At 40.6% G+C, this 26,422-nt stretch overlaps 2 protein-coding genes and 1 pseudogene across 5 annotated transcripts in view; 1 reads left to right on the top strand and 2 right to left on the bottom strand.

Annotated features, from left to right (window-relative positions):
• Eif2ak4 (eukaryotic translation initiation factor 2 alpha kinase 4) overlaps positions 1-11,284 on the top strand; it is a 103,215-nt gene extending 91,931 nt beyond the window's left edge. For 2 of the 4 annotated variants that reach the window (XM_026390966.2, XM_026390973.2), the window contains 7 exons: positions 1,794-1,906; positions 5,164-5,216; positions 6,280-6,377; positions 8,047-8,115; positions 8,628-8,672; positions 9,930-10,048; positions 10,573-11,284. In XM_026390966.2, coding sequence (XP_026246751.1) covers positions 1,794-1,906; positions 5,164-5,216; positions 6,280-6,377; positions 8,047-8,115; positions 8,628-8,672; positions 9,930-10,048; positions 10,573-10,630 — 555 coding nt within the window. In that variant the 3' untranslated portion in view covers positions 10,631-11,284. Of the gene's footprint in view, positions 1-1,793; positions 1,907-5,163; positions 5,217-6,279; positions 6,378-8,046; positions 8,116-8,627; positions 8,673-9,929; positions 10,049-10,572 lie in introns of those variants that run through there. The other 2 variants (XM_026390987.2, XM_026390981.2) reach the window with 2 other exon arrangements.
• Positions 7,024-7,151, bottom strand: LOC113186245 (U2 spliceosomal RNA; annotated as a pseudogene).
• Positions 11,285-11,380: 96 nt separating the features above from the next.
• Positions 11,381-14,637, bottom strand: Srp14 (signal recognition particle 14). The gene is made up of 5 exons (XM_026391013.2): positions 14,551-14,637; positions 14,325-14,397; positions 13,721-13,833; positions 12,412-12,444; positions 11,381-11,760 (listed from the first exon to the last, which is right to left on the bottom strand). Exons 1-5 carry the CDS (start codon positions 14,572-14,574, stop codon positions 11,671-11,673), a joined length of 333 nt encoding a protein of 110 aa, XP_026246798.1. The 5' UTR covers positions 14,575-14,637; the 3' UTR covers positions 11,381-11,670.
• Positions 14,638-26,422: the final 11,785 nt, after the last annotated feature.

Raw genomic sequence — 26,422 nt, forward strand, 5'->3', positions numbered from 1 at the left:
TGATCTTATTTCAATACATCATCCCAGCCTGTCAAGCTCTTCTGAATCTTGCTCCTGTCTATTAATGGTAGGTCAGTAGCATCTTCATATTTGAGAAGCAAGACATCCCTTCACATGTCCATTCAGCAAATGTGTTTTAGACATTAACAATGTGGATGGAATTAAATTTAGAACCAGAGAGGATACAGAAATATTTAAAGCCTCAGGCCTTGCTGTCAGGTATATTTTATCATCCAGTAGGGAACATAAGACATCTGTGCATAATTATGTGCTAGAAAATGCTGAATGCCATCAAAGTCGTATGGATAAAGTTCTCTGAGACCTGGGAAACCACATTAGAGGCAGCTGGGAAGTCTTCAGGGTGGTGGTATTATGCCAGACCCTCGGGAATGGTTAGGATATAGATATAGAGCCTTTTAAGCAGAGGGAATAGCAAAAGTCATGGTAGTTTTTCTCAGTTGGTTGTCTCAAAGATCAGAACAGGTAGGAGAGAATAATTCTAATCTAACCTGAGTAATATATTTTGGGTGAAGTAGAAGTATTGTACAAAATGGTACTTCAGCAGAATAATGGTTATAGCTAGATCATGGACAACCCAAATGCCCAACCAAAGAGATGGAATTTTATTTAGCAACCAAGAGGGAGCCAGTGAATTTTTGGACAAAAGGGGACATCAGAGTTGTATTTGAGAGAAATTAATCTGCAGGGATGTGTAGCATGGAATGGAGTAACTAAGGAAATACTGTAAGACAGAGAAGGCAGTAAGAAGAGTGTCATGGGAGGAACAGATGAATTCTAGATGGTGCGGAGGGATGGGAGGGAAAGGGAGGGGGCATGGGATTAGCAAGGATAGTGGAATATGATGGACATCATTATCCAAAGTACATGTACGAAGACACGAATTGGTGTCAACATATTTTATATACAACTAGAGATATGAAAAGTTGTGCTGTATGTGTGTAATAAGAATTGTAATGTATTCCGCTGTCAAAATTTTTTTTTAAATCAATAAAAAAACAAAAAAAGAGTGTCAGGCTAACCTAGGCCAAGGTTGGATGCTGGCCATAAGAGTGAAGGTTAAAAAGTAGGTACCATGGGGCTGGGGATGTGGATCAAGCAGTAGCGCGCTCACCCGGCATGCGTGAGGCCCCTCAGCACCACATACAAACAAAGATGTTGTGTCCGCCGAAAACTAAAAAATAAATATTAAAATTCTCTCCCTCTCTCTCTCTAAAAAAAAAAAAAGCAGGTACCATAAATGGGATGGTAGAATTTGGGTTTGTATAGGAGAGGGAGGAATTATAGGCAGTTCTGAGATATGAGAAAACTTGGTGATTCATTGAGGATGTTTAAAAGGGAAGAAAATGTAAATGAATTCAATTAAATGAGAGCTGGTTCATCATGGCCTTTTATACACACACACACACACACACACACACACACACATTTGGTTTGTTTTTTTAATTCTGTCATCTATTATGAACTAGTTCAAACTAGATCAGAGTTCTCAGCAGCAACATTTCTAATGATTTGGGACAGATATTTATTTGTTGTGGAGGACTGCCCTATGCATTGTTTAACAACATTCCTGGCTAATGTTCTATTTGAAGATGCCAGAAGCAGCCCCACCATTGTTACATTCAAAAATGACTCCAAATTGCCAAATGTCCCCCAGGGAACAAAATCATTGCTGGTTAAGAATCACTGACCTAAACTGTTCATTTAATACTCTCTCAGAGCCACCCTTTTGGCTTGAAAACCTCCAAATGATAAATCTGTCTCATTCTTTTTAGGTTAAGTCTTTTGAAAAGGAAAGGCAAACAGAGAAGCGTGTGCTGGAGTTCGATCTTGTGGACCATGTTGTGCAGAAACTGAGAACTAAAGTCAATGATGAAAAGAATATCAGGTAACTTAGTAAACAAAAGCCCAGAAGCCTAACTACAATTACCTATATAGAACCTAGGTAAATTTATTTTAAAAGTTAATTTGAACCTTTAGGGAAATTTCTTTAAATGAACCATTGTGTTGCTTCCGAATAATTCAATCAGCAATTTAATTATAACCTAGATAAGGTCATATCTTGCTTTCAACATTTGTTTATCATAACCATTTTAGTCTGTTTTGTTCTGTTTGGTTTTTATAAAGTACCTGAGGCTGGGTACTTTTTAAAGAAAAGAGGTTTGTTTAGCTCATGGTTTGGGAAGCTAAAAATCCAAGATTGGGCAATCTATTCATAGAGCCTCTGGTTAGGGCCCTCTTGGCTACATCACAACAAAGGAGAGATGAGGAAAAAGGAAATGGCTACACGTGAAAGAAGACAAGCATATGGGGTGGGATTACTTTACCACAAGCCACTCTTGTGAGAACCAGCTCACTCTATAAGACCAACGTTAGCCTCTTTGGAGACTGTGCCTCCAGGATCTAATTATTTTCCACTAGTCCTTACTTCTTAAAGCTTCCTTCACCTCTCAATGTTGCCACAATGGGGACCAAGCTTCCAGCACATGAATCTATATTCAAACCATAGCAATGATATTTCCAAGAATTGGTTTTCTTTTCATTTTAAAAGGCCTAAGAAGCCAAAATCTGTCTGTTATTATCTTATTCAGTCTGTTAATCATGAATTTCAGTAGTATTTTATTCATGTTATTTGAAAGATATAATATGTTCTGGGAAAAAATGTCATATCCTCATGATGAGAGAGAAATTGGTTCAGCCATCTGTATTCAAATTTGGCAAAGATTAAAAGCATTAAAACTATAAAATGATTTTAAATTGACTCAGCAATTCAGGAATTTATAGTAAAACTTTTTTCATCAGGGCATGAATAAAGATGTCTGTTGACATTTTGGAAAAGGTAGAATTCTAGAGACAAAAGTCAGTGGTTGCCAGGGAGCAAGAGCGGAGGGGAACCACATAAGGAAATATTTAGGATGATGGAACTGTTCATAGAGCACTGTGATGATTGCATTTGTTGTAAACTCATCAAATCATACACCACCAAAAAAAAAAAAAAAAGATATGTATCAAGATATCTTTTATAATAGCAGTTCTCAAACTTCTTGATCTCAGAGCCTTCTTTATATCCTTAAAAATTATTTGAGAACCACAGAGAACTTCTGTTTACGTGGATTTTATCTATCAATATTTTGTTAGAAATTAAAATTTAAACATTTAAAAATATGTATTTATTCTGCTTTAAATAACAATAGTAACCCCATTACATGCTAACCTAAATAACATATTTTTAATGAAAAATAAGCTCACTCTACAAGAGCAACGTTTTTAAAACAAAACACATTTAGTACAAAAAGTGGCATTTTTTTAGACAAATTTCTTTAAGACCTTGTTGTACATTTCCTGTTATCTCATTAAAGCTTTACTGGAAGAGACCATTCTCATATCTGCTTCTGCAGTCTGTTGTATTATCCACACATCATGTGGTCTGGAAAGCTCCATTGCATATTATGGGAGGATGAAGCAAAAGCACAGCTAACATCTTGGGATTATTGTGAAAATCATTTTGATCTTGCAGACCCCTGAAAACATCTCAGGGACCTCCAAGGATCCCTGGACTGTACTTTGAGAATTTCTCATTGAGAATTTTCATATCAAAATATGAAAGCTGGAAATGTGGCATTTGCCTGGCATGGGCAAGGCCCTGGATTTGATCCCCAGAGTAATAATAATAATAATATCAAAATATACAGTAATAGAAGATTGTTTGAATTTTGAAAACACAACAAAATACTATACTGCCTTTTAAAATGGTGATTCTAATAAAGCTGAGTTTATTGACTTAGAAGGATGTCCACAAGTAGGATGGCTAGTATAATCCAACTTTTGTTTTAACCAAAATATGCAATCTATATATAGAACAGTGTCTGGGGAAATTTACTAAATATTTAACTGTAATTCTTTGCGGTTAGTGGGATTATAGCGAGTCTTAAATTTCTTTGTTATTTATAACACACATAATCTTGTAATCAGAAAATACTCAATTTTTTTTCTTTTTATTTATATTAGTGATTCTTAGTCAGTAGCAGTCTTGTCCCCAGGGAACATCTGGCGATGTTTGGAGACGTTTTTGGTTGTCACAATAGGAGTGTGTAGCTGGTATCTATTAGAAGCCAAGGATGCTGCTAAAACATCCTACAGTACACAAGACTGACCTCCCCCCTCCAATAAAGAATTATCTGGCCCAAAATGTCAATAGTACCAAGATAGAGAAATCCTGGCTTATAGGAAAAAAAAAAACACTCCTTCCTTTGTTCTTCCTCCTGTAGCGCCACCTCTTCCCATGCGAACCAACTTTGATAAATTCACTGGCTTTTCTGAGACAATGTAATATTCTTAAAGTCAACAGATATTAGAATTATAATCCGAATCAGACAGAGTTTTAATAGCAAAAATAAAAGGTGGCTAACTAATGGGGGTGTAACTTGTCAATAGAGATGTGCTTAGCATGCTCAAGGCCCTAGATTCAGTCCCCAAAACCAAAAAAAAAAAAACACAACAACTACATAACAGTGAGGACAGGTGAACACTATTAAGACACTTAAAAAGTTGGATGAGATTTAGTTTTAACAGAAAGTTTCAAAATCTTTTTTCCCTGCAAACAATTTTTTCCCTGGTTTTCCCAACATGAAATGCTATTGTGTCTCACAAAAGCTTTAAATTAATTCACAGCATTTGAAAGAACATTCATTTACAGGTTTTAAAAGAATATCCTTATTTACCAAATGTTCTCCTGTGGGTGGTCGCCAAGGCTGCTGCCACATGAAGACAGAGCATGCTGTTGCTAATGTTTCCTTGTATTATGAGGGGAGCGGAAAGAACACCCATGTTGTTTCATTGAAATGAGCTGTTTGTGTGGAGCCTGGATTTCAAACCCAGCTGAATAAATCAGAATGTTTTCTTGAGGCATTTGTTAACTTGAAATGACATCCTTTGTAATTTTTTTTAACTTGCTCTTGACCAAAAGCATAACTAAGTGCAATTTTTTGTTGTTTTTATTTTTCTTCCCACTAATAACCAATAGGCATGTGTTTTTATAGTCAGTAGAAAAAGTGGCTCACTATATGTATAGCTCACTGTGAGTTTTCTATGTTGCTTCTGTCTTATTGACTGTTTTCCTAATTGTTTTTGTTTGCTTGTTTTTAGAGAAGCTTCCGATAATCTTGCAGTGCAAAATCTGAAGGGGTCTAATGCTTCAGGTATAATTACTAATTACAATTGAACATAATATTGCTTGTGTTTATGTTTGCTCAAAGCACTTATGACTGTAGCTAATTCTTTGTGACACTGGAAATATCTTTTTAAAGTAACACGTATACAACAAATTGTACCACATGGAATTCCTATCTATGCTTGAAACCCATATTCTAGAAAAAGATAAAATTGATTAAGTGATTCTTCTGATCCGCCGTACCTTTGTCTTACTGTCTTATTTTTACAAGTAGTTTAATCTTTCTTAGACTGGGTTTATCGTATAGATTAAATGTGGATCATTTTCTTGAAAATTTCCCTCAAGCAGAGGATTTGAGAAAAATATTTTGAAATTCCTTGGAGATGGTCATTATGTACATTTTTGGTTTCCATGAAATCCAACATCACCTCTAACAACCCTTCTGAAAAAAAAAACTGAAAAAGAAACATTCTGGTTAAGCCCACAGGAAGGCATATTTGGCTTTTAACAAAATCAGGTCTTTCCTTTTATTTCTGTTAGGATTAACTTTGTCACCCTCACATTCCAATACTTTGAGGAATTGAAAGAAGTGTTGGACTGGGTATGGTGGTACATACCTGTAATGCCAAGTACTCAGGAGACCGAGGCAGGAAGATTACAAGTTTGAGGCCAGCCTTAGCAAGACCCTGTCTCAAAAAAAAAATTGGAGATATATCTTGGTAATAGAGTACTTGCCTAGAATGTGTGAGGCCCTGGGTTCAATTCCCAGCACCACAAAAAATAAAAGTAAAAAAGAAGTAGTAGTAATACAAGAGTTTTATTTTCTGAGGTTCATGAAGTTTGGGGGACTCATGTTGCCTCCCAGTGCTTTGGTATATCTCCACCCAATAAGAGAGCAATCAAACTGGGTTGTTGTGGTTCTAGGCTCTTCCTAGGTGAAGTGTAGCTAGTAGCACAGATAGAATACAAAGCCTAGACATGACCTAGCCCTTAGAATCACAAAAAGAGAGCTACAAATAAACTGTCATCATTTCTGTGGTGTTTTAGAAACTGGGTAGATAATACCATAAATTCTGAAACTCTCGTCTCAGGTTTGTTCGAAATCCATGGAGCAACAGTTGTTCCCATTGTGAGTGTGATAGCCCCTGAGAAGCTGTCAGCCAGCACAAGGAGGCGGTATGAAACTCAGGTACATCTGGTCAAGGTTTCCTTGGCTTTCTAATGTGAGCATCAGAAAAGAAAGCAAGCAGGAAATGAAAATAAGAAACACAGAATTTCTTGGAAGTATTTTTCTACCCACTTCCCTGACCTGATGGCTTCTCAAGATTTCACCAACACAAAACATCTCTGATGCCAGAATTCAACCCCATCTATCCTCCAAAGAGGTGTCAGTGTACACTGAAAGAAGCAACTGTTGTCACAATGATCACATCTAAACAGAACTTTTCTAATCTGCCTCTTATGGCAGTTTGTTTTTAATCCAAATAACAAAGCAATAGTGGTCAATAATATGACTTGAAGCAGGTTTCTCATTCCCTTTTTTTTTTTTTTTTTTGCCTTTTCTTTTTTTTTGTTGTTGGTTGTTCAAAACATTAGATAGTTCTTGATATATCATATTTCACACTTTGATTCAAGTGGGTTATGAACTCCCATTTTTACCCCGTATACAGATTGCAGAATCACTTCAGTTACACTTCCATTGATTTACATATTGCCATACTCGTGTCTGTTGTATTCTGCTGCCTTTCCTATCCTCTACTATCCCCCCTCCCCTCCCCTCCCCTCCCCTCTTCTCTCTCTACCCCCCTCTACTATAATTCATTTCTCCCCCTTGTATTATTTTTCCCTTTCCCCTCACTTCCTCTTGTATTAATATATTGTCCTTGGATAGAGGACGTATCAGATATTAAACTGATAAGAACAAATACTACACTTGATCTTAGCCAAAAGGCCCAGAAGCGATGGGGTTTCTCATTCCTTACATGGTTTTGGTGTGTGCTGTATGCCTAATGCTATGCTAATGGCTATGTAAAATATGAGACACTACAAGGCCCCAGTCATTAAAGAGCTTATAACCTTGGAAGCAAGCATATGCACAATATAGAGAATAGAAGAAATTAAGTAATAAAATGCCAAGCTAAGTATATTGAATATGAGTCTTAGAATGTGCCATGGACATATGTTAGGAAAGCATCCATTATGTAGAAATGAAATTAAGGACTGGTGTATAGCCCAGTGGGAATGTGCTTGCCTAGTATGCACGAGGCCCTGGGTTCGATCCCCAGCACCACCAAAAAAAAAAAAAATAGGACTGAAGTAGAAAAAATCAAATACCTCATTTTTAAGTTCTTCTGATTGTTTGAGTGGAGACCCATTTTTTTGAGTTCCATGTTCTTATTGCTATTACCTTCCCCTTTCCCCTTTAGCTTAATCCTAAAATCTCTCTTCCTACACATGTACTATTTCATTATTCTGAGTCTTTATTTGGCATCATTTCAAAATTAAAAAGAAATAAGTAATATAAAGAAGTTAGAAAATTTATTTTCCTTGTGATCAAAATGACTAGACACCCCTTCTTTCTGAGGTAGAGTAAAAGCAAATCTTTACACACTGGAAACTTTTTTTTTATATTTATATTTTAGTTGTAGTTGGACACAATATCTTTATTTTTATGTGGTGCTGAGGATTGAACCCAGGTCCTCACATGTGCTAGTCAAGTACTTTACCACTGAGCCACAATCCCAGCCCCACATTGGAAACTTTTATAGGCCTTGATTTGTCACCTTGTCATGTTTTCTGGAATAGGAAATAAGATGGTTTGGTTTAACATGTTCTGAATTACATTTTCTTCCTACTAGGTACAAACTCGACTTCAAACTACTCTTGCCAATTTACATCAGAAAAGCAGTGAAATTGAAATTTTGGCTGTAAGTTCTTTTTGAATATTTTGAAGATGGCCTCTGTCCATAATGTCAAAGTGTGACATCAGACTTCAGGGCTTTTTTGCTCAGTGTCACGAGTATCTGGATGTAGACCTTATTGTTACTGATGTGAACCACATTTAATCTAAACGTATAATATACTGGAGAGAAAATTGAAGGTTTGTTTTTCTCTCTCCTTTCTTCCTCTGAAAGATGGAGGAAGGAAAGCAGTGAAAACCAAAATCAGTTTTCTATGTTTCAGGGCTTTGCTTTACTAAGTACAAGTAGCAATGTCAACAAAGCTTTGAATTATGGCATATAGGGGGTATAGTTCCCACAGCTTGTTAGTTCACCAATACTGAGATCTTATCACCACACAGATCATCAACTCTACTTTATAAAAAGTGCAGAGGCATTTCACACTCTGCCGGCCCTGTTCATACTATCCATCCAGAGTGACACTGAAGTCCTGAGTTAATGTGTTCTGATATATGATGTTCATTTCTATGAATTAACAGGTGGATCTACCCAAAGAAACAATCTTACAGTTTTTATCATTAGAGGTAAGCAATACAAACTGTTCTACATTGTGTTGATTTACCAAAAGAAAATTAAAAACAGAATTGCATTTTCTTAGTATCAGAAAATACTGGCAACACCAGGAATTTAATAACATTGGCCCTTTCATATATTATATGTATTCCTAAATCAAGGTCACCCAGCTAATACGTAGGATAGCCAGGATTTAGACTCAGGCAGACTAGCAGAATCATGGGGGTTTTTGATGTTGTTTTTTGTTTGGTACTAGGGAGGGAATCCAGGTGTGCTTAACCACTGAGCCACATCCCCCAGCCCTTTTTTATATTTTACTTAGAGATAGGATCTTGCTAACTTGCTGAGGCTAGCTTAGAACTCATAGTCCTCCTGCTTCAGCCTCCCAAGCAGCTGAGATTACAGATGTGTGCCACCACTCCTGGCAGAATCTGTTCTTGACAATTATACTACTATGCTGTCTGTCAAACTCCAGCTAGGGAAGGTCATTTGTAGACTAGAACTATACAAAAGATCCTTTTGTAAAAATTAATTTAGATCCCTTTTGTTATATAGGTATATACATTTATTATCAATAGTCTAAATAAGAACTTTAACATTTTTGAATAGTTACTAGTAAGAATACTTAATGAAAGCTACAAATGATTTTTGCAACATATCAAAGAATATATGTGTACCCATTGTTTAGTCACAGGTTAAAAACTTTGCCCCAAAATTATTATTTACTACATTTTCTGTTGCTCTCACAAGTATATACTACATATACCCCTCTTCTAGCAATTTACTGATTTATGATCCAGTCAGATGGACACACAAAGACAATAGCTCCATTTTATACAAAGTAAACAGTAGGTAGAATTAATTGATCTAAAGTCACAGCACCCTGGGGCAGGATATTAGCACATCAGGGCTGTGGCATCTAGACTCTACATAGTACCTATAGTCTTGTTTTAAAGAAAAGAGAGGGCTGGGGTTGTGGCTGTGGTAGAGCGCTTGCCTAGCATGTGAGGCACTAGGTTTGATTCTCAGCACTATATAAAAAAATATTGTGTCCATCTACAACTAAAAATATTTTTTTTAAATCACTAACAATTCTGAAAAAAAAAAAAAAGAAAATTGATGCTTGAAAGGAAGAGCCCCAGCAGCTCCCAGCTGGTTCTAAAATACATTCTTCTGGTATACTTGAACAATGGCATATCAGTACTGACCCTGAGGAAGCCAAGTAATAAACCTTCTGCCCTGTTAAGTCTTATCTATTTTTTCCCCAGTGGGATGCGGATGAACAGGCATTTAACACAACTGTAAAGCAGCTGCTGTCACGCCTACCAAAGCAAAGGTACCTCAAATTAGTCTGTGACGAAATTTATAACATCAAAGTTGAAAAAAAGTAAGTTATCACTTGGGCATAGATTTCATTCACAGGGTTAAAATTCAGGAAGAGCTTTTAGAGTGACATATTTTATTCTTATTGAGATTTGAAGGCTAAAGACAAGCTGTTAGAACTGCAGCTGACAACCAATGAATCTTCCTGAGAGTGTGAATCACAAGTCATGATCTTGTCAATAATAAAAACACAGCAGAGCTGGGAGTAGCTATCCCAATTATCATTTTGCTTCTATAAGTGTTTAAATGAAATAAAATATAACTTTATACCCTTATGTCAAAATGTCACTCATTCATGTTCTCATTCCACTTAAAGGGCAACAAGGAGGCTGTGAGGTAAATGGGGATCTCCTTGTATAGAGCCTTTTACTGTAGTCACAGCTTCTGTAATTTTTTAGTGACTAGCCTTCCATTATTGTTTTTAATTAAGTAAAGCTACCTTCATATCTCCTAAAAGTATTTAACTGTTGTTTTTGTTCCTTACTCACTAAACTGTCATTATAATCTGCCTTTTCCCTTCTTTTGCAGGGTATCTGTGCTGTTTCTATATAGCTACAGAGATGACTACTATAGAATCTTATTTTAACCCTGAAGAACTCATTACATTGTTCAGACAGGGGCTTATACTGGAATAATGGAATGTTGTACATTCACTGTCATTTTAAATTGACTTTAAATTCTAAGAGGATGCCCTACTTAACTTTGTCAGTTTTTCATGTGTAATATATTATAAATTTATCTTTTTGGGTAAAATAAATGCTTTGTCGTATGTGTAGCTTTTTTAATTGCAAATCTGTTAACACTGAAGGTTTTATGGAAATAGAACATTAGAAAGTATCCTTGTTCTTCCCTTGATCCTAATGACTAAGCACATGAAAATGTCCTAAAAGGCACAAAGACACCAGAAATCATTACCTTAGAATCTTTATTTTTAATGATTTTGTAATATGTTTTTCCTAACGTGGTTAAGCAGATTTTCATTTGGCTATGAGAACTCTAACAAACTTAATAAATTATGATGATAAACTTATACAACCTGGTGGAAAGAATGTCCATGAGATGATACAACTTTTATAATTGTCAGGTTTCAATTAGAATAATCTAGAAAATAGGGCTAAAACATTCAGTAATCACATCATCCAGAATTAGTTATTGCCAGACTATTAAAATGGGAGAGGGGGGTTGAGGGGATGTAACTCAAGAGTGCTTACATAGCATGTGTGAGGCCCTGGATTCAGTCCCCAGCGACACAGACACACACACACACACACACACACACACACACACACAAAAGGTGGGGGGGGGAGATGGAGGGGGAAGGATCACATAAGCACAGTGCTGATAACAGGTGTTTAATGATACAATGCTCTTCACAGGGATGACTACAGAGACTTTTTTAAACTAATTTAGGAATTTATAACCATGCATCATAAATCTGAAATAAAACTACTTTCTTACCACAAATACTTTGTAAACACTGCAACCTTTCTTCTCTCCAAAATAACCCTAATATCACATGAAAACAGTTAATGGGGGAACCAGAAACCTAGATTTATGAACAAAACTATAAACAAAATGGAAATATGTAATTCAGTGGTTTGGTAAAAGCAGGGAACTCAGTGCTCTTCACTGTGCTGCTTTGCTCTTCTTACTCTTGCTCTTTTTGTCTCTCTTCTTCAGCCCATCCATGTTAGCTCTCAATAGGTTTGAATAAGCCTGAAAAACACACAGCCTGACCTTATTAACAGGAGGAGGTACCAACTGGTGGAGAGCTGCCCTACTTCCACAATAGACTTAGGGTAGCCAAAATCAGAAAGCCTACCTAATAGAGAATATAGTACCTTTTAAAACACTCTCCCACAGTGAGCTGCACCTTTTTTACTTTATTTTTAGGCAAAAAGGGGAAAAGGCAAGCAACTTCTTGTTCAACTATACTACAGAGTATATATGAAGTTAAGACAACAAAATCTAGATGAAAAACCAGAAAGGAAAAATAATATCAGTGTTGAAATTCATAGCTTATCACCTTTTACCTGAAAAATACTGGTAAAACATCACAGGGCAGCAATGAACCCAATATCAACCACTCCCCCACCCCAGTAGTGGGGATGGAACCTAGGGCCTTGCACTTGTGAGGTGTTTTACCACTGAGGTACATCCCTAGCACTCTCTTCCATTTTATTTTTAAGACAGGGTCTAGCTAAGTTGGTGTCAAACTTGGGATCCTCCTGCCTCAGCCTCCCAAGTAGCTGGGATTACAGGTATGTACCACATGCCCAGCTCCCCAAATATCAATCTTAACTCAAGTGTTCACCATTATGCTCTCTTGCCATGAGAAGGGGAACATGGGCAACACTAGGAACTCACCATCTGAAATTTATTCACTTCTTTGGAGCTCACCTGGAAAAAAAGGAAAAAAGATGTCACCCCCTATTTATCCATTCAGTATCCTCTGATCCACCACAGATAATATCTCAAAATATTCATGAAGATGACATTCTAAGTTCTTCCCAACTTCTGATGTTGCACTAAAGGCTATTTTTCTACCTGACTTCCCTCTGCCTCAGGAACAAGCAAAGTAGCTCTGCCTTTTTTATACATGAGAACTGCACCAGAAGGGATAGGCAGAAGTGATCTTCTACAGAAGTTCTATTTCTTATCTCTCTTGAAATCCCTTACAGAGATGACCCTAAGTTTTCTCCCTGGGTTCTGAGAGATGTCAAGTGACTTCTCAGTATTAATGTTTTGTGTAACATACACAAAAACTACTCCCTCCTCATCTTCTGCTTTCCATTTATTCAGACCAATTTAAGCACAATGCAAGCTACTGCAAGAGAAATATTACCTTTAAAGATTCTCAGGTTTTCCTATTTTTTGATATTCCACTTTATTTTTAAAGACCACATAAGCTGGCTTTACTACAAAGGTCTACTCAAGATAACTTATAAAGGGAGAATTATGAACTAATTATTTCTATGTTCTCATGAATAACCTATTTTACTGTGATTAGAGGAGAGTCTGGATCTGCTCCAGCAGAATACAGTTTTCACTCAAGAATCCAGAGTCTTTTGCTTTGCTATACTTAACCTCTACCAGGAAAAGAAAGACTAGAACAATCTAGAAAATAGGGCTAAATAGAGCTCTTAACTAAATGTATACTCTCTCATGTACCAAGCCTAACATATAACTATGTTACATTAACCACAAAGACAAAGGAATAATCAGCTAAAAAAGTTGTAGCTCAGTGGTGGAGTGCTTGTCTGTCACACAGAGGCATTAGGTTCAATCCTCAACACCACAATAAATAAAGTTACTGTGTCCATCTACAACTAAAAATACTTTTCAAAAGTAAAACAATCATGATACCAAGAAATTATTGAAGGCCCAACACAGTAAGGAGATAAGGAAATAAGTATGCCAAGCACTCCTTCCAGCATTACCAATGTTTTTTCCACAAAAAGTTTAGTATAACAAGTGTTTGACCTCTACCTCCATTTTAATTTTACTGAGATTTCTACTATTAATGTGGTAAAGGAAAGTCCGCATCCCAAAATATTCTGGGAGCTACACATTTGCTACCTTTTACCTAAAAAAGAAAAAAAAATAAAAGCCTGGTTCAGATATGATCCATCCTCCGTTCTAAACTCCAAAATTTAGCGTTAAGAATCCAGCTCACCACTGTGCTGATCTTCTTTTTCCCATCCGTTGCTCTCAACAGACACTTGTTGTCTGAGGGCTCAACGCCCTCCACAGAACCCTTCCTCGGTGTGGGTTTAGTTCGACCATCATCTGCACAAAAAATACATCCTAGTGAACACAGCCATATACGTTGCTGATAGGTAGACAAAGGTTAAAATAGGAAATGGGATCTAAATAGGTGACTTAATCCACTGTCACCGCTCCAGTTCTGTTTATGCTATCAAGGGTTTGGCCAAATCTTGGAGACAACTACAACTTCCACAACAGAAACGCTGTTACATAGGAATATTAAACCTCACTAGTCGCGTTGGGTTTGGTATCCCTGACAAAACGATGACCTCTGACATACTTGGGGCCCACTGTAGCCAGGACGGACCTTGGTCACAAACTGAGTGGAAGAGGGGGCACCAACCGCAATTCCCAATATTCCGGGGCCTAAGTCCCTGAATGTGCCCAGTGCAGGGTGGAGGAAGGCAGGGGACTCTGGTGCCTCCCAGACACTAGGACCCAGACCGGGCATAGCTCGGCTTCCAGAGTTTCCTCTCCCAGCTTCCTTCGTCCCCGCCGAGGTGGCTGCTTACACTTCTTCAAGGTGATGTACACGCTGCCCGACAACCGACACTTCTGGAAGAGCCTGGTGAGCTCCGTCAGGAACTGGAACATAAGAAGCCCGGCCCCATTAGGCAGCCTCAAATCCTCGTACCGCCGCGTCAACTAAGTCCCTGTCCCTCCCTCAAGGCGACACAGAGGTCTGGAGCTAAAACCCGAACCTTCATCAGTCCCAGGGCCGGCCAGGCCTGGCTATACCTGCTCGCTCTCCAGGAGCACCATCGCAGCGCTACCGGAAGCTTCCGGTCAACATAAGCACTGAGCAGTTGGAACCGGAAGTTTTCCTACGCGGGGCGGGACTTCCGCTGTATGGCCTCGAGTTTCTCCCACCAATCCCTGCCGGTGCCCAGCCCTCCTCTCGCCTGAGTAGGAGGATGTACCCCACTGTTCCCGGAGACTATGGACCCGGGTAACCGGGCATTTCAGGTCAGAAATCTTCCCACCTTGTTAGTGTGAGGAAGTGGACCACAGAAAGATTAATAGAAACGTGTAATTGTGTATATTTAGCTGTATGTTGGGAAAGTTACGAAACAGTTCATTGCCTCAGTTTCCTTGTTTTTTGTTTTTTTTGGGGGGACTGGGGGTTGAACCCAGGGTTTTACGAATGCAAGGCAGACGCTTTGCCACTGAGCTACATCCCAGCCCAGTTTCCCCGTCCTTAATGTGAGGATTGATTGTGAAGAGTAAATGCAGTTGTCTTAACACATAAAATTAAGTGTTAATTGTGGTACTTAGAAAGTGCTCAATAATCATTAACCATTGTTGTTTTCATTATTATCATTTTCCATGGAGGTCCTTTGAACTCCTCATGAGATTGGGTGGTTCTTCAGGAGCCCTAGAAAGAGGGACTAGCGTCCAGTCTTAGTTCAACTTCTGGGTAGAGATCTGGGTTCTAGGCCCTGCTGGGCTAGTAGCCAACTTGAACCCTGAGCTCTCTGTAAAGCCAAACATTCCATCCTGCAACAGGTTTTTGCTGAAAGCTGCCTAGCTTGTGCCAGGCATTATTTTAGGGGTTGGACATAACAGCAGGACAAAGACAAGCTAAGTTCCTGGTTTCCTGGAACTTGGGTCAAAGGGGTAGAGAGGAAGTAATCAACAAACAAAACAAGTGAGTAGTATAGCTTAAGATAATAGGTGCTGTGAAGACAACTAAACAAGGGCTGTAGTGTCAAGTGGCTACCTTAGGTTGGGGCAAGGGGAGTTTTTCATGAAGAGAATTTTAAGCTGAAAGGTAAAAGGACCAGTCATCCAAAGGTTTGAGGACACAGTGTTTCAGACAAATGGAATGGCTAGAGCCAAGACCCCAAAGAGAAAACCAGTTGCCCTGAGTCACCAAGGCTGGGAGGTGGGGGTGGGAGGTGGGAGAGCACCTGTAGAAAGAAAATTAAAGGAGTATGGAGAGGTATAGCTAGTGACCAGGTCATGTAGGGCCTATGGCCATCATTTGGATTTTGTTCCAGGTATAAAGATTCTTGCTAAGAAACTTTTTAAACAGGAAAGTGACAATCTCTTTTCTATTTTTAAAAGATCCCTCTGTGGTGTGGAGAATGCACTGAAAAGAGAGAAGGCAGGAAATAAGGAGCCCAGTTAGGTAATTGTATTACCTTCCCATTACTGCTATAACAAACCACCACAAATTTAGTGGCTTAAAGGCAGTATGGATTTATTCTTTGATATGTCTGGAGGTCAGAAGTCTAAAATCAGTGTTTCTGTAGGCCTACATGTGAGAAATAGAAAATCTAGTGGTACATTTTAGAATATAGCTTTAATTGGTCCAATTGTAACCATTTTAATTACACTCCTTTCCTTTGTCTGCCCCAATCCCATAGATGTAACCCAAAACTCCTTTTATCAGAGCACAGGACAGTGCTGTATTATGTTAGGGATATAAGCAGGTGGACTGCCTGCCCAGGGGAGTTTGCTAGCCAGGTTCCTGTAGCATGCTTTTCTGACAGGAGTAAAAGTTTGATTTGTTCACCCAGCTTCAAGCACATGTCTGATTCCCAACCCCCGCCCTCTCAATATTTCTAACATATATTCCATCTGGATGCTTCCAGGAAGAATTTGTTTATTAATCTTCTAGAAGCTACCTGTGTTCCTTTGTCTCTGGCCCCTTCCTCAAATCACTACAAGTTCTTTCTTCTATTGTACTACCACCACCACTATTACTCTTTCTACTACTGATTTTGATGTTCCTGCCTTCCTTGGACGAGGATCTTTCCAGTTATCATTGGGCCCACTAGGATAACCCAGAACAGTCTATCTCAAGATCCTTAATTTGATTACATCTGCAAAGTTCCTTACTCATGTAGGATAACATATTTACAAGTTCCGGGTATGAGAGCACAGACATCTTGGGGGCATCCAACCTACCACTGAGCTTACCGAAGGTGCTCTTCTGTTTGCAGTGGAAACAACACACATACAATTGAATGTGAACATTAACAGGAAAAGAGGAATGGAAATGACTCATGAGTCATGCTAATATATGTATTTTTAAAGCAAGATTTTTGTTGGGCATGGTGGCACATGGCTGTAATCCCAGCAACTTGGGAGACTGAGGCAGGAGGATCAGAAGTTCCAGGCCAGCCTCAGCAGTTTAGCAAGATCCTGTCTCCAAATTTAAAATCAGGCTGGGAATATAGCTCGGTGACAGAGTGCCCCTGGGTTCAAGCCTCACTACCAAAAAAAAAAAAAAAAAAAAAAAAAGACCTTTAGGTTTGCTTTTATATGGTTGATATGAATATTTAAATTTAATTGAATTCAAATTAAATGTTTTTAATTTCTCAGTCACATTAGCCACATTTTGAAGATTTTGTAGCCACATGTGGCTTGGACAGTATATTCTGTTGGACAATCAAAAGCAATGAGCCTGGCATATAATAAATGCTCAAGGGCTGGGGTTGTGGCTCAGCGGTAGAGCACTGGTCTAGCACGTGCGAGGCCCTCAGCACCACATAAAAATAAATAAATAAAATAAAGGTATTGTGTCCAACTACAACTAAAAAATAAGCATTTAAAAAAGTGAAAAAAATACTCAATAAACAGTATCAAAAAAGATTATATACCTTCTATCATTTGGATATCACTAACCTCATTTCTACCTATATCTAATACCACCTGTACTGTTAGTGAATATTTTTCTTTAAGTTGACTCATTTTATACTTAAATACGTTTAATATCATTATCATAAATGGAAAACGAGTATCATTTTTTCATAATTAAAAGATATCACAAACATAAGTACCATGAAATGATGTTGCTAAATTTAAAAATGTTTAGATTTAAATTTTTAAAGCAATGAATAAAATGGAGCTAATTGATTTATCAGTTTATATCTGAGAATAAATTTCCCAGTGAGAAAAATGGTATTTTTTATGGTCAAGTTATCAGTCAAGTTAAGAGTTTATATCTAGGGGCTGGGGATGTGGCTCAAGCGGTAGCGCGCTCGCCTGGCATGCGTGCGGCCCGGGTTCGATCCTCAGCACCACATACCAACAAAGATGTTGTGTCCGCCGAGAACTAAAAAATAAATATTAAAAATTCTTTCTCTCTATCTCTCTCCTCTCTCACTCTCTTAAAAAAAAAAAGAGTTTATATCTATAAGTCATGGTTAGATTTTGATGTTATCTAAAAACCAAAATTCCTACTTGCAATTATGTGTGGTTAAAATAATATATTATTAATCAGATTATAATTTAAATATATAATAGAGGTTATAACTTTTAGTCCTTTGAGCAAAGAAGAATGCATGTGAGGCAGGAAATTTGGTCACTTTTCTCCCTCTCTCTCTCACCCCAGGAGAACTGAGAGATAAAAATGACTTCCAAATCCCCTTCTACATCATGGGGGACTTTAGCTAAATCTGGGTAGACCAAGAGTAAAATGGAGCCCCTTAGCACATAATTCTAGCATCTGCTTTGCCCAACCTTGGCTGCCTCTCCATGAGCAGGGATTCTATAGTAAGACCAGGGGGAGAAAAATACCCCCTGCTCCCTGGTGGCCTGGGGCACCCAAGGGACCTGAATGAATATGCCTGCTTGTACCACTAAAAATCATCTCCAAAAATGGTGGTGGTCACATGTGTCTTTTCCACAGAGAACAATTTATTAGGTTTTAATCAGGGTTATATTTTAATTAGGGTCAAGAATTAGGTTTGGGTTTGAATGTGATCAAAGGGTATTGTTAAAGTTAGAGCTGATGAATTTACTGCTAGTTACTTTAATGTAATTACACTTTGTAGTGCTTGGAAAGTATGACGGTCAAAAATTCCCACTAGTTCCTACCTGCCTGAGTTTGAATTCCAGTTCTGCCTCTTCTTGTGTAAGTGGCCAGAGGCAAATTACAGAATCCCTATAAAAAGATAATTTTCAATAAGCAAAATATGACTCTCATAGATATATGAAGTATAAATGTTTATTATAAGGGAATTAGGTAGCTGTTACAATTCACTCAAAGGAGAATACAAAGAACAGATGCATTTATAGATCAGGAATTCTGAAATGAATTTGTAAATGCAAGAAAAGCTGAATCTTCCACAGGAGGGGCCCAGGGTTGTCCCTCCACTGAACAGAGGTGGAATCATCTGCACTGCCATGGGTTCTTTTTTCTTGGCATTGCTGGGGATTGAACCCAGGGCCTTGTGCATGTGAGGCAAGCACTTTACCAACTGAGCTATATGCCCAGCCCCCTGCCATGAGTCCTCTATAACCCACAGAGAGGCAGTAAAAGAACAGAATCAGCTAATCCAAAATGGCAAGGGCTAAATCATGTATAGTTTCCATTGGAAATATCCACTAACCCTTGCTTCGTGCTTCGTCGTGTTTTTTTTTTTTTTGTCTTTTTCTTTCTTTTTGTCTTTTACTTTTGTTTCCACTAATCTTTTTTGCTTATTCTAAATTTACTTAAATCCCTCTGTACCATAATCTCTTCATCTGTAAAACTGGGATGCCTACCTCACTAATAGGTAGAGAAGTGAAGGAGCTGGGCTGTGCATTTTTATGTCCCAGTCACATAGATTAGATTAGATTAGAGTTGACCATAACCATTTCCTCCTTGCCTGTGTGGATTTGTCCTACAGAAGCAGACCACAAGTAGCAGGGATTAGTGCCAGTCTTGCCAGACTGTCCTCTGGGCTATTTTGACTGTTTTCAATTTCACTCTGAGGGGAACCACACCTTGGGTTCTGAGCTGCCTCACCCAAGATCCACTGTGATGACTTTAAGGTCACGCCCTGATAAAGGAAGGAAAGTGTCACTGAAATGCAGGAGGATTGACATTGGATGGGTTTGTGTTCCAGGTGACAGGAGCGAGGTCCTAAGGCTTAAAGACCTCCTGAGTCAGTGGGAAGTGGTTAGTTCTGGTGGAGGCAACCCAGGGAAGACCAGAGGGAGAGAAATGGGTGCCCTCAGAAGAAAATAACCATCATAAACCACCATAAAACCGTGTCAACACATTCCCCTGACTGAATTTACTCTGATACTTACAGCTACCAATTCCTTTACTCTTTTCTTTAGTCACCAAGTATTTGTTGTGTCTACCTGGGAGACTCAGAGCTCCAGGGACTTCTGCTCCCATTGCTGCCCCCATCTCCAGATGAAGTCTTGGATTTAAATTCTAGCCCCAGTGCCCCAGAGAGACTAAAAGGCCTGGATTGACTTGGAGTCTGAAGGCATGGATTTTTCCCATTCCTTCACTTTGTGTGAGACCTGGGACAAAGTACTTACCTGTACTTTATCCTCCACATAGTACCTACCCCATGAGTCGCTTTTGGATTTCAAGGAGATAATTCACACAAAGTGTTCGTAGTGAGCACCCAAGTGATTGAGTTTTTTCCACCATTATGTTGAGTATTTAGAATAGTTTACTAAGGTCACTTCCTACATTTTAAGAACTGTTTCTCTCTCCAAGTCCCTTCTTGGGGCCCTAAGGAAGTTTCCAGAGCCTACGTTTATCAGTGATTTGCACTGGCCTCTGCTTGGTCATGGCCTCCCTTAGCCTCCCCAGGCAGCATCCCCCAAGCAGCCTCGCCCCCCCCCCCCAGGGCCGGCCTGCAGCACTCCTCACGGCCAGCAGGGGACACCCTGGCCTCACTGGACAAGAGCAGCCTCAAGCAGCTCCTGCAGCTTGTCCCACCATTTACCAACCAGAAGAATTTGTGGTCATTATCCCTCAATATTACTTCAGTGGAGACAAGCTTTCTCTGTAACAGGGATATTATCATACATTCATTGAGCAAGGACTAAATGAGCATCCACTTCTGCCAAGCACTACTCTAATTCCTGGAAGCCAACTAAATTCCTTATCAGAGGGACTATTTGCTCATCTTTATTTATTGAGAAGTTCCTTGGTGCCAGGCTCATTTCTGGGTGTTTTGCATATATTCTCTCTTAAATCCTCGCAACAGTCCTGACAGTTGAATGTGGTCTTATATCCATTTTTTGGCTGGGGACACGGAGCCACTGAAGCGAAATGAAAAAGGTGGAATGGAGATTTGAACCTGGAGGGCTGACATTGTGCTGTGTGTCGGAAAAGAGCATGCCAATGAGGGCCGTTTAAGGACAAGCCTGGCAGGGAGCAGTGCCTTTCAGATGCCCAAAGCAGTGGTGGCAGGTGGATAGAAGATGGTTGAAGGGAGGGAAGGCAGAAAAAGAAAAAAAGGTCTGACCAGAATAGAAAAATCTGGGGTTCCACTCTCTACCCCTCAACTTTCCTCCACCCTCTATCCTTCCCCCTCCAGAGTCAAGAGTCTTCAATCTGTGCATTCTAGACCCAAATGACACTTTCTGACTGTGTTTTTGAAGGAAATTCACTTTCATTTTTGATTCACTACCTCCTCAACTATAAAATAGGAATGTCTTCCTCACACTGCTCAGGTGAATTAAGTGTGATAATGTAGACAGAAACACATTATAGATGAAACTTGATGCCAGAAAAGTCAGGTTTCAGTGTTCTTTTCCCCTCCTACTCAAGCAATACTCTGAGCATAAAGAATAAGTCCTCCCACTCACCCCTGTCCCAACCTCAGGCCCTCACTAACCTTAACAAGCTAGGTAGAGGAAACCCATCTGTCTAGTGGCTACACCACCATAACATGTTCATCACAAATATCCCACACACTCCATTTTGAGAGAAAACTTGGGCAGTGTTGAACAAAAGAAAAACTCTAGGGTGGGGGATATAGCTCAGTTGGTAGAGTGCTTGCCTTGCATGCACAAAGCCCTGGGTTTAATACCCAGCACCGCACACACACACACAAAAAAAAAAAAAAAAAAAAAAAAAAGAAAGAAAGAAAGAAAGAAAAGAAAGAAAGAAAAAAAAAGCCCCCACCTGGCTAATGGAAGGATTTCAGGTGCTGGGGCTTTGGAGAGATGTGTAGGAATTCCCAGTATCCCACAGACTAATCCATGAACAGTCTCTGGCCCCACATACCTAGAAGGCCAGCCTTGTACAGAATCAGGTAGTGTCACGAAAAGCCTGTGAGCTTTACTATGTTGTCCCCTTCCCATCCGTAATTTCCCTCCTTGCTGAACCTCAAGAAGTGGGATCAGCATACCCCACATTGTATAAGGGGAAACTGAGGCAGCTGTACAGAACTGGTTATTGCTCAAACAGTTCCAAACAGGTGAGAAGTCAGAAGAATGACAGACCTTGTCTTCTTCCAGTACTTCTCTTCCTTCCACATTCATAGCTTTAGGGCAGAAGGAGGGGCTCCTCTGTTCTTGATAATCAGGGGTCTCAAATTTAAAAATTTTCCACCTGGAAATAAAGGACAACAAATTATATAACCAGAGTTTCTGCACAAATTACCCAGGTGTTCTAACTCCCAAAAGCACAGATGCTGTTCATTTCTCCAAGTCATAATTTATCCTTGATTGTCCAGGGAAGGCCGCTCCACCTCTGACAGACCAATAGGGACAGATTTATATGGGGGAAACTCAGACATAACGGACAGACTCCCCATCTGATTAAGCCAAGTACTGGTAATAACATCAATGAATCACTGACTAATGAGTCACAATATCAAGCTGAAAGAGGCCTCAAAGATTTTTCTAGTCCAACTTTTTACTTGGACTTATTCACAAGTAAGAAAACTGGGGCACAAAAAGGAAAAGCAACTTAACCAAGATCCCAAAACTTGGTAATGGCTGGGCACAGTAGCACACACCTATAATCCCCAGCAACCCTGGAAGCTGAGGCAGGAAGATTACAAATTCAAGGCCAGCCTCATCAATTTAGGAAGGCCCTAAGCAATTTATGAGACCCTATTGCAAAATAAAAAAGGGCTGGGGATGTGGCTCAGTGGGTGAGTGTTCCTGGGTTCAATTCCTGGTGTGTGTGGAGGGGTGGGAGGAGACTTAGTAATGACAAAGTAGAGGGAGGAAGCCCTGAGCCCCAGGCCCTTGCACATTCCACTGCCCTCACAGGCCTCTATATGCCCCCACCTGGCTGAGACATAGAGCAGGAGGGAGCACAGACACCCCTCTTGATTAGCCAAGAACAACTCAAGCTGTCTTCTAGCAGGTGGACTCTGTGTTGGTTAGGGTTAGGGTTAGGCCAAACCTGAGGAAGGGAAGACATTGGGGCGTCCTCACACCCCAGGCGCCAGGCTTCAGATTAGAGGCAGCTTCCTGCTTGGCCCTCATCCAAGGCCATTTCACAATGCGGGGAAGAGCACTGGGTTGAGAGAAGCCAGTTACTGCATTTACACCCCCACTCCAGCCCCTCTCAGACCCTCTAGGGAGAATAAGCCAGACCCTGCCTGAAGTTTGGAGCAAAGAGAGATGCAAGAAAGGAGACAAAGGCTGGACGCCCCCTGCTGGTGTTCCTGGAGTTGGACATGGGGGCAGCCTGGTATGTACCCACCACCCACGTACTTCCCCAGTTGTCTACCTGTAAGCACTTACACTGGAGAAATTCTTCTGAGGGTGTAGATGTTCAATTCAGGTCAGTCCAGAACACTCTTGTTAGTAGTCAGAGGGGAACCTGGGAGTCCAGAGGGCCCACAGGCTTGAGGAGGACCAAGGCCTTGGTCAACTTCCTATCAAGAGATGTGATTGCCAAGCAGAACATCCTAGGAAGGGAAGCCCAAGTCACCCTTCCCTTTCTCTTCCCAACAAGATACAGTGTCTGGGGCAAACTATGACTTAGCTGGCAGAAATTCAGGCAGGAACCAAGAGAGAGACACTTGCACATTTGCTGAGGATTGATTGTGCCCTTGCAATGGGTCAACACTGAGCTCGCTCTGTAAGGGATCTTGTTTGAAGTAGGAGGTAGTGGTTCAGGACTTGGTCTGAAAGTCTTGAAGAGGAGACAGAACAAACCTAGGTGAAATGTCAAACCACAAGAGATTAGGTGCTCATGCTGGATGGTCCAGTATGCTAGTGTTAGATGGGAGGGTGCTGGGGGCGGGGGGGGGGGGCGGGGAGTGAGGGTGGACTGTGGACAAAACCGAAAGGAAGAGAAGGAATTGAGGGGACCAGAGAATGGATAATTTTGGCTCTGCAGAGAAAAGGGAAAGGTATTTCACACAGGAAGAGAAAGAGGAAATGGGAATGAGCAGGCACACTGAGGGACAGGGTCCCTTTGCACAGGGAATGGTGAGCCTTGAGACTAGAAATGGGCCTGGCCAGGAGATGATTTCTCACTGAGTTACTGCTCTCTCTGGATCTATCTCTCTGTGTGTCAATGGGAAGTCTCTGGACTACTCAAGCAGAATACCACATGGAGGACTAGGCAGGGAGTGGGAGTGCCATGGAGCTCACCCCTCCATCGTGGAGGGGCCCTCTGACAACAGGAAGCAGCTGCAAGAGGCTTCAGGGCTGTACTGGTGTCTGTCACTCCCCTTCTACCCTGGCTGCACCCCTGCAGAACAAATTGTTCTTCAAGAAGCTCTGGGGACAGAGGGCCCACACCTGCTCCCAGGTCGGTTTGAATGAGCCCCCATCAGCTCAGGCTGGGAGCCCAGCAGGGCCAGGGCCAAGTTCTGCAGCCTTCCTCCCCCACAGTCCCTCCTGCCCCACCTCCTGTCGCATTGGGGGAAATGGGAACTGACTCTTCATAAATATATCATTATGGAACTTCTAACAATGTCCCTAAAGATAAGACCTAAGCTCAAGTCCCAAACTCTGAATTGAGTGGGGACATTCATTAGTAAGCCCCTAAACCCCAGAAGCCTCTGGGAAATAGAGCCCAGCTTAACTTCCACCTGTCTAGTACCTGCTCTTTTTTCAGTGTTTTAGAGGGACAAAGTCACACTGCTCTCTGGCTTCCCACCAGGTTATCTAGGTGTCTTAAGACTAAGGGACTCATTGGAGCTATTTCAAAAGGGGCCACAATCCTAGGCTCTTGGAGGTGGCTTCAGGGCAGGGCGGTTGTGTGAGGTAGAAAGAAGGGTGAGAGGGTGTAGGAGAAGGGAACATACTGTTCCCTATTGGCCTTTGGTCTGCAGGGCTGCACTCTGCCAAGTCCAATGTTGGCAAAAAACAAAGGGAAAGAAGAAGAACAAGGCCAGACTAGGCCCACGTGTGGTGATTCTCAACTGCTGTCTAAAACAAGGCCAACCTGAGGTTTGGCATGGTCCTGCCCCTGCATGTTATGTGCGCATGCGTGTGTGCATGTGCACAGAAGGGGGTGTGAGTTGCTTGGCCTGGATGAGCATTGACAATCACAGTAGAGAAGATGCCAAAACTCTATTTACTGTCAAGGCCATTGGTGCTGGGAGCTACAGAACCAGAGCCCTCCTGCCCCTGCCCTGCCCACCCAAGGCACTGCCTTTCACAACAAACAAACGAAGCAGAGAGGTGAAGAGGCTTCACCTTCCAGGGGTGTTCAGCCTGGCCAACAGCATTCCTCCCTGCAATGCAGGCTTCCTCTTCAGTCTGCAAGGAGGCTTCCCTTTGTGAGCAACTTCTTTGCCTGAGGGAACTCCACAAGTCCCCAGATTTCTCCAAAAACACACATTGACTGGCAGGAGGTACAGAATAAGGAAGGGCTTCAGAACAGGACCACTAGGCTGGGGTTATAGCTCAGAGGTAGAGTACTTGCCTAGCATGTGTGAGCTCCCAGGATAAATTCCCACTACCACACACACACACACACACACACACACATACACACACACACACACACACACACACAGCAAGAAAGAGAGAGAAGTACAGGACCACGGGTACCAAGCTGTAAAGTGAGGTAGACTTACTTTGAAGGAAGGAAAGACTTGGAAAAACTAAAACTAATGGATATGGGAGATGAGAGAGATGTTTCAAATAGGAAAAGGGATTAGGAATGATTTATGGCTTAGAGGGAAGGTTATAAAGAGGCCTCTTTGGTCATATATTTTGACATCAGTTCTCTGACACCAACTGGCCATTCTGAATTCAACTGAGGGTCAGTCCTGACACTAACTACCCAGACATATTATCAGATCCACAGCTAAAGGGCATAGTCCCCAAAAGACTGCTCTTCCTTCAGTAGTCAGAACTTTCTGTTTGATTTAGCTGCACATTTGGGGGTTCTTGCCACTCCCCTAAGATTTGATAATTCACTGCAATGACTCACAGAATTCATTGAAAGCAAAATACTTACAGTTTTCTTAAACATATGGTGCAGGTACTACCAAAGGAAGCCAGAAGCTGGCTTCACACCTGTAATCCCAGCAATTTGGGAGGCTGAGGCAGAAGATCACAAGTTCAAGGCCAGCCTCAACAATTCAGCAAGACCTTGTCTAAAAATAAAAAGGGCTGGGAATGTGGTTCAGTGGTAGTAGCACCCTTGAGTTCAATCCCCAGTGCCCCCCTCAAAAAAATTACTGCTAAAGGAGAGGTTGACCCTCCTTTAGAGGGGGTACAGAGCTGATGTCCTCTCCTGTGGATTCTAAAATCCACTATGTTACCCTACCAGTAAGCACACACTGTGTTATTAACAGAAAACTTCCCCCAGTTTCTGGGTCCAGAGGTTTTTTTTGTTGTTGTTGTTGTTTTAATATTTTTTAGTTGTAGATGGATACAATACCTTTATTTTGTTTATTTATTTTTATGTGGTGCTGAGGATTGAACGCAGTGCCTCACA

This window comes from Urocitellus parryii, chromosome 6 (genome assembly GCF_045843805.1).
Source record: "Urocitellus parryii isolate mUroPar1 chromosome 6, mUroPar1.hap1, whole genome shotgun sequence".
Lineage (NCBI taxonomy): Eukaryota > Metazoa > Chordata > Mammalia > Rodentia > Sciuridae > Urocitellus > Urocitellus parryii.

Excerpts from the sequence above, each read along its gene's own strand:
- Srp14 (XM_026391013.2), bottom strand. The coding sequence starts at position 14,574 with ATGGTGCTCCTGGAGAGCGAGCAG. Across the intron at positions 13,834-14,324 it reads GTACATCACCTTGAAGAAGT|ATGATGGTCGAACTAAACCC; the intron begins GTAAGCAGCCAC and ends TTTTTTGTGCAG. Across the intron at positions 11,761-12,411 it reads AAGTGAATAAATTTCAGATG|GCTTATTCAAACCTATTGAG; the intron begins GTGAGTTCCTAG and ends TGTGTTTTTCAG.